Source organism: Mauremys mutica, chromosome 1 (genome assembly GCF_020497125.1).
Source record: "Mauremys mutica isolate MM-2020 ecotype Southern chromosome 1, ASM2049712v1, whole genome shotgun sequence".
Taxonomy (NCBI): Eukaryota; Metazoa; Chordata; order Testudines; family Geoemydidae; genus Mauremys; species Mauremys mutica.
Window position 1 is genome coordinate 197,196,910 of NC_059072.1, and position 7,725 is coordinate 197,204,634.

The following is a 7,725-nucleotide window of genomic DNA, read 5'->3' on the forward strand; positions in this document are numbered from 1 at the left end:
TTCTATCATGTTTTCTCATTCCAGAGTTGAAGGGAGGCCTCACCCCTATCACAGATTTGCAAAATCTCAACAGATACATTTAAAAAAAAAAGTTTGTGTGTTTACCCTAGCATCTATTGTCCCATCCCTAGGCCCCAGTGATTGGTTTGCTGCCCTCTAGTTAAAGGATGTCTACTTCCATGTGACCATTCACCAGAGCCACAGGAGGCTTTTATGGTTCATTGTAGCAGATGTTGATTATCACTTTATGATCCTTCCCTTCAGCCTGTTGTCAGCACCTCAAGTCTTCACAAAGTGCATGACAGTGGTTGAGGCACATTTCAGAAAAGTGGGTGTCTAGGTGTACTCATTATTTGGACAAATGGCTGGTTTGAGGTCAATCCAGACAGCAAATGGAGATAGATTGGATTTTTTTGTTATGGCTTTCTTTTGTTCTGTGGTCCTGTTGATCAATAAGGACAAGTCCCTTCTTCTCACTGTGCAGAGAATCAAATTCATAAAAGTGGTTCTAAACACACTTTGGCTGTGATAGAATTTACCAGGTTTCAGACAACAGTAAACTTGTGCAAGGATTTCTAGACACATACACGTACAACAGTGAGGAATTGCCTGAGCCTTCTAGGTCAGATGGCAGCTTGTATGTGTGTGACTCAGTATGACAGACTTTGCCTCAAAGTCACGCAGAGGTGGCTGAAGTCTGTCTACTGTCCTAGTGATCCACTGGACATGCAGACTCAGACCTGCAGATGTTTGTCATCCCTTGATTGGTGGATTAAACCTGCTAATTTATGCAGAGGAGTTTCCTTTTCCCCAAGTCTGCCCTCCCTGACCCTGGTCACAGATGCTTCATCTCTTGGATGAGAGGACTTTTTAGACTCAGGGACTGTCGTCAGGATCTCTCTCTCCCCCTCGTAAATGTCTGAGAGCTCTGAGCTATTTACCTGGCCTGTCAGGTATTTCTTCCACACATCAGAGCATATATGGAACAAGTACTTATGGACAACAGCACTATGTTCTGTTTGAAAAAGCAGGGAGGTCCAGATCAGACCCCCTTTACCAAGAGGCAGTGAGCCTTTGGACTTTCTGTTCAAGAATTCAATTTATGCTCAAAAGCATCTAACCTCCTGGGGGTCCAAAACTGTATGGTAGACCACCTCATCAGAATGTTCAGTTGAGGTCACGGATGGTCCTTCAAACCTGACATGATATAAAATGCATTTTTCAGACTTGGGGAAGGCCAGCAATAGACCCCTTTGTCATCGAACAGAACAGGCAGTGTCACCTTTTCTGGTCACAGCCTTTATCAGATGCCTTCCTACTGTCCTGGATGGGGCAACTTCTGTATACTTCTCCCTCGCCTGCCCCTCCATCCCCATGGTACCAAAGTATTGTGCAAACTCTGACAGGATCATGCCATTCTAATTTTGGTAGCACCTCCTGGTCTTGACAGGAGTGGTTCTTGGTCCCATTGAATCTCTGATTCATGTCGCATATCTATCCCCCAGGTCTCAGACATAGTTTTATAGAACTATGGCCAGACACTATATCCAAACCCTCTCAGTCTACCTCATGGCTACTTGGATGCTCAGCGGTTAATTCCCCAGGAAGTTGTTTGTTCCTTTGGTGTTCAAAACATTCTCTTAAATATAGTGGGACACCTTCCACCAGGTATACTTACCTGAGGAAATGAAAAAGGTTTTCTGTGTAGTCCTAACAGAGAGCCTGTAAAGGAGAAGTGCCTCCCTTACAGTTTATTCTGGTTCACCTGCTTTACCTAATGGAAAAGGTCTCTGTCAGTTGTCTGAGAGTTCACTTGGTACCTGTCTCTGTATTCCATCCTCCTGTAGAAAAGGAAGATCTGGTGTTTTCCAACCCCCTATGGCTCTTAGATACCTGAAAGAATTGGACAGGCTTTTCCCTCCTATTAAGAGGCCCCACGCCATCTTGGGATCTAAATTTAGTTGTGTCAATGTTAGTGGACCCACCTTTTGAGCTTATAGCTGTGTTCCTTTTTTCATTTCTCAGTGAAGGTAGCATTCCTGGAGGCTGTTACTTCGGCCAGGAGAGTAACACAACTTCAAGCTTTGGTTGCTGGCCATCCTTAAATGATGTTCTATACAGAAAAAGTTAATTTGTATCCACACCCTAAATTTCTCACTTAAGTGGTGTTGGATTTTCGTCGAATTTAGCCTACATACACTTACCAACTTTTTTCCCGAAACCTCAGTCATAAAGATGAGGAACTCTATACTTCGGATATCCAAAGGGCGTTATCCAGATAAAAGGCTATTTTAGTCTATCTTTGCAATTATTCATCCTTGGCTGACAGAATAAAGGGGCAACTGGTCTCTTTGCAGATGAACTCCTTCTGGAGCTCCTTCAGTATTCATCTGTGCTATGATATTGCTAAGGGCTTGTCTATATGAACATTTAGTTTGTGGTAAGCTGCGGTGTGAATCTACCTTGCGCTAGCCTGCTGTGGACTAACTGTCCTTGTGGACTCTGCTGATTTGCATTAACAGTTCATCAATGCACTTTGATAAGTCCTCTTTCAAAGAGGTTTGCTGCATAACCATGCAGAATGTGCACATGCTGCCCCAAAATGTACCACTATGGGAGAAAGATCTCCTGCTTTGTCACTCTAGTGTGCACACGTGAAGTGGAATGGACATGTGCAACACACCTCAAAGAACACCAGTTACTGAACAGGTTTGTAACCATTTTATCTTCTACAATAATCTTTGTCTTCCCTTCAGTCTCCCAGTTTTTGTAAATTCACTTTTGAATTATGTATGTAATTCGTTTGTAAGCTCTTCAGAGCAGGGACATTCTTCTTTGACTGTCTGACAACCTAGCATGCTTCTCAATGGTCAGCGAATAAATACAATAACCCAAATGTTCAACCAGTATCCTCACGTAATGTACTATTTCAGCAGTGTATTTTCTGTACTTAAGTATAGCAACAGAAATAGTACCAGTCTCCTCATGTCCATTATTACTTCACCCTCTGTTTAAGTTCTCCACAGTTGTTACACCATTCCAGACAGTATTTTGAAACTATATAGACTGACAGGTTTTCGGGATATTTTGGTTAGGATTACAAGGTGCTCTGCTTTATCCACCTATGCTCCACTACATATTTTTCCCAGTTCCATTGGCACAACAGTCACAAAGGCTATAGAAGTCACCAGCCCTGAAACGGGAAGTGGCAACTATGTTCCCCAGTTCAGAAACATTTACTTACACAAAGTAGAAGGAGAGAGAGAATACCACAGGGGTACACAATGCTGTGTGAAATCTGGATTTAATCTTGCCTCTTGGAATACTGGCCTCAATGAGAGTATAGTGTCTGGTATTAAATGTTTAATTTATTAATGTAACTACTTAGGTAGACCATTCATTTAGCAATTTTATTGATCCTGTAGTAATTGCCTAAAACATGGTATCTTAATTATAGGACCATATTGATGACTAATTTTGGCATGCATATGCAATATGTTGAATAAGAATTAGTTTCTTTCACCTATGGGTTCTGTTTTTCAAGTAAAACCTTAATTTTTCTGCTGTCAAGTTTTGAGATCTTAAAACATTTGTACAAGAATAAATTAAAATTAGTGCTGCCTCACAAATAGCATTTGAGGAATCACTAAGGTGATGGCATAAATCGTACAAGGATGGAATTCTTCATTTGCAAGTCTTTTTTCATAGTTCAGTCTCCACATGACCACTCTTCAGAACATCTATAGAGGAATTTGATTATAAGTAGAATTGTGCAAAATAGTTCCAATGAATGACCTCAGAACTTCATTGTTTTAGATTTATCTAAAAGATTAAATTCCATAAGCCTGAAAAATGTTTTTCAGAAAAAGTGAAATTTTTTGAGAATGGATAACTTTCACACATTGTCCTGGCATCGCTTTTGAAACTTCAGCATTCTGTTCAGATGAAAATAGTTTTTATTTAAATGTAAAAAGGTGGAGTTTTGCACAGTTCAAATCAAAATCAGCTCTTTGCAAAAAAGCTACACTTGAGTCTGTTGCTTTTTATCATCACTTTAAAGTGTTATCTTTTTCAAGGTAAATAAAATATACATCTGTTGGATTCAATATTTGTTTCAGCTTTGGTGAAGAGTAGAACTATAATTTGAATTTCAGAGCACTAAAATGTACAGAGTCAATAACCATGTGTCTTTTTGCAGCAAAATGAAAAGGCGAGCTTGCTAAAGGAGCGAGATCACATTTTGTCAACGTTGGGAGAGACAAAGCAGAATCTGACTGGACTTTGCCAGCAAGTATGTAAGGAAGCAGCATTGAGTCCTGAGCAAATACAGATACTTGCAAAGTATTCCACCTTGGATTGTCCGCTTTCACTTTTAGTTTCTGAGAGAGAACGAACGGCTCCTGATAGCAAGCCTGTGATCCCATTGTGTATAGAATTACCGATTGGGCTTTCGGGTTCTATATCAGCCAGTGAACAGAGTTCTTGCTATCCATATATAAGAGGCACATCTGATACCGCTTATAGTGAAGTGCAGGAACTACGTCCGGTTTCTATGAAAACGTCTGAGAAAACTTTACTTGTGGAACACTGCGGACAGGGTGGTGGTATCACAGATTTCTGTCAGCAGATGACTGACAAATGCACTACAGATGAATAAATCTGTGTTGTGATTGCCAACCTCAACCTTATGAGATTTAAAATAAGGGTTTCAGCATTATTATAAAATGCCTTAAGTGAAGGGAAAGGCAAAACTTTATATTTTGCAAGTGCATTAACTAGTATCTGTCCACCTACATTATTCAGCAGACCTTTGGGTTTGTTTTATGTAATTATGGGGCATAATTTTTTAAGTCACTCTTAAGAAATGTTTCCATCTCTAAAAGCTTGTACGAGAGCTCAGCCCTTTGGTGCAAACAAATGGGATTACTTCTAGATGGATTAGGATACCAGCATCATGATGACTAGTGGAGTACTAGAACTACTTCTCTGATTTTGTGGCATCTCAAGCCCAGATGCTCTTTCAAAAATCTATTCTTGTTGTACAATGACTTGCTAGCAGATGATCTTGTGCTTCCTTGTAAAATCTCTCATATGAGGGTCAGAAAACAAAGTATTTTGAAAGACTGACTTGCTTATACATGTTACAATCATTGGGACCAGTGCAGATGTTTGAAAATAACTTTTAATCAGGATACCTTTATGGGTAAACATAACTTTCAGTGCATTTTCAATGGCTTGTACTTAAATTCTAACCTTGTACAAAGTATAAAAAGAAAATGAGCCAGTTGGGTTTTGTTCACTACTTATTATGTAAAGAATAAACCCAATCTTTAAAATAAAACAAATGGAGGGGGGGGGGGAGAATAATCCCTGCTGTAAGGTGTTTTTTTGTTTGTTTTGGTTTTTTTGGCCTTGTGTTAGAGGCAAATTGTGTACAAATAATCCCTCATTGCTTAGCTGCTGTTCTGATACCAGACATCTTAAGTACCAAACTTCACAATAGAAAAAAATACTTTGTTGGTTTACATAACAAAACATAGAAGAACCTTGTACAAGCCAATGGAATTCTTCATTTTCTACCTCAATGTACATTAAATTTTTTATCTTTGTGTGCATGTATGGAAGATCATCTTTTGCTCCAATTGCGACTGTAAATATTGGCTTCGCAGGTTTACCTTATTTTATAGTGAAACAGAATTTTTGCCTCCAGGATACTAAAACATAACTCTTTCTGATAAGGTGCTTGGTTTAAGCTCTCTATATAGGTAACTTAGCATTAATAAGATTTATATTATAAAAGTGTATTGTGAACCATTGGCCAAATATAAAAGAGTTGACAAATCTCAACAGTACTTCTAATAACCAGATGTAATACAAGTAAATACACTACCTCATATCCAAGTGATTTCACGTTCATTCAGATCTACAGTGATATTTGTTTTTTTCAGGATGAAGAATTTTTATTAATGTTGCATAGCATTATGATATATGCAAGCTTAAAATAACTGAACTTTAGAAAAAAGTACTACTCCAATACAACTTGATGTGGGTTCTACTGGTTGTGGGTATCTTTTCCCTTCAGATTATTGAGAGGAGACTTTTTTTAAACGACTAGCATTTATATATTGTGACTTAATAACGTATTTACTTATGAGGATCACATTATCTCTTCTCCAGCAACCCTCTAGCCCTCTTATCCCAATGCCCCATGATTGGTCAGTTTTGCCACCACATTTTTCTACTTACATTAACAATGTAGGGCCCTTTATGTAACATTCTAAAGTGGGTGATGTTCTAAAATGGCCTAATACAATGAATTGAGACTAAATCGTGGGCTTGCAACTTCATAGTCAAATTTTTATCAATAGGAATTATATATATTTTTAAAGCCCTTTGGCTGGGCTATGTGGGGGTGGAGCATTCATAGAGAAGGGGCTGGCCCAGGGTCTCACGCATATCCAGTGGCCCAAAACACCAACTGTTGGGACTGGGGGTCAGCAGTGACCACTACTTAAGTTCTAGGGCTAGAAGAGCAGCCACAGAGGTGCTGTGCTACATTGCTGCCACCTGTTCACAGGTTGGTGTCTGAATTCTATCCCACAAACCCCCAGGATTTCCAATGCAAAACCAGCAGCTCTGGTTTTATGTGCAGTATGGTGAAATTCATCCTGTGTGCTTAAACTTAAACATTTTCTAATACCAGCCTGGTTTGAAAAGTTTGGGGTAGTTTATTACCTAACCAGCTGCATCTAAATAAATTTTTGATTATTTAATACAATAGACCTACAGGTTGCATGTGGACTTCTGTAGGCTACATCATCAACTTGCTAAAGTTAAGAATGAATGGCAATTTTATGATATAGGATTCTCAGGTAAATAGTTTATTTCAGTTAAGAGATACTCGATTTTGAACTTGTAAAAATACTTTAAGGCATGTTTTAAAATACCTTTTAAATCTGTTGGGCAAGATATCGTAAAGCCTTATCAGTAAAATGGAATACAGAGTGTAAAAAAGTGAAATAATTACAACTGATTTTGTATCTTTCATAATCCAGTATTTTCTAAAAATACAATAAAAGCCACTGTCCTTTCTAAAAAGGCTTTTCTTTTTATGTACATCTCTTGCAGTGTGAAACTAATATTTACTGATACATTATTCATTTATTTCGTACTGCTAAACTTGATCTCTGGAAACAGTAGCAACATTATTTATACCGTTTACAAACTCCTCAATAATATTCACAATAGCAAATATTACTAAATTGGAATAAAGTTCCCAAAAGTTTGAAATTCATTGTGTCCTGTGTTTTGAGGGTTTCCTGTGGACTTTTTTAAAAAACTTATGAATTTTGCTATTTGTTGGGGTTAGAGGGAGGAAAAAATACATGACTATCCTTAACATGTTGAAGAAATTCATTGTTTTTTCATTGTCTAAGATAAGACTTTTTTTTTCCCACTTAAAGGCAATTTGGGTGTACTTAATAGTCTTTCATTCATTAGGTCACTGGGCTAACTATGCTGTTTTTGGGAAAAACTCTAATGAATTGGATGTACCTATTAAATTCCTAGTTCGATGGAGTCAGTGTTTTTTAAAATTATAACATTGGGTCCTGTTAGACATTTGAAACTGTGTTGAACACAGTTGGAGGAAACAGACTTTTTCAGTGAGAGAGTACTTTTATCTTCACCACATCTGAAGGTTCTAAACCAATTTCAGATGACCTG

At 38.2% G+C, this 7,725-nt stretch overlaps 1 protein-coding gene across 3 annotated transcripts in view; it reads left to right on the forward strand.

Annotated features, from left to right (window-relative positions):
- Nucleotides 1–7,290, forward strand: part of BACH1 (BTB domain and CNC homolog 1) — a 48,327-nt gene extending 41,037 nt beyond the window's left edge. For all 3 annotated transcript variants that reach the window (XM_045002295.1, XM_045002296.1, XM_045002297.1), the window contains exon 5: nt 4,199–7,290. In XM_045002295.1, the coding sequence (XP_044858230.1) occupies nt 4,199–4,657 (459 nt within the window). In that variant the 3' untranslated portion in view covers nt 4,658–7,290. The remainder of the gene's footprint in view (nt 1–4,198) is intronic.
- The last annotated feature ends 435 nt before the right edge of the window (nt 7,291–7,725 follow it).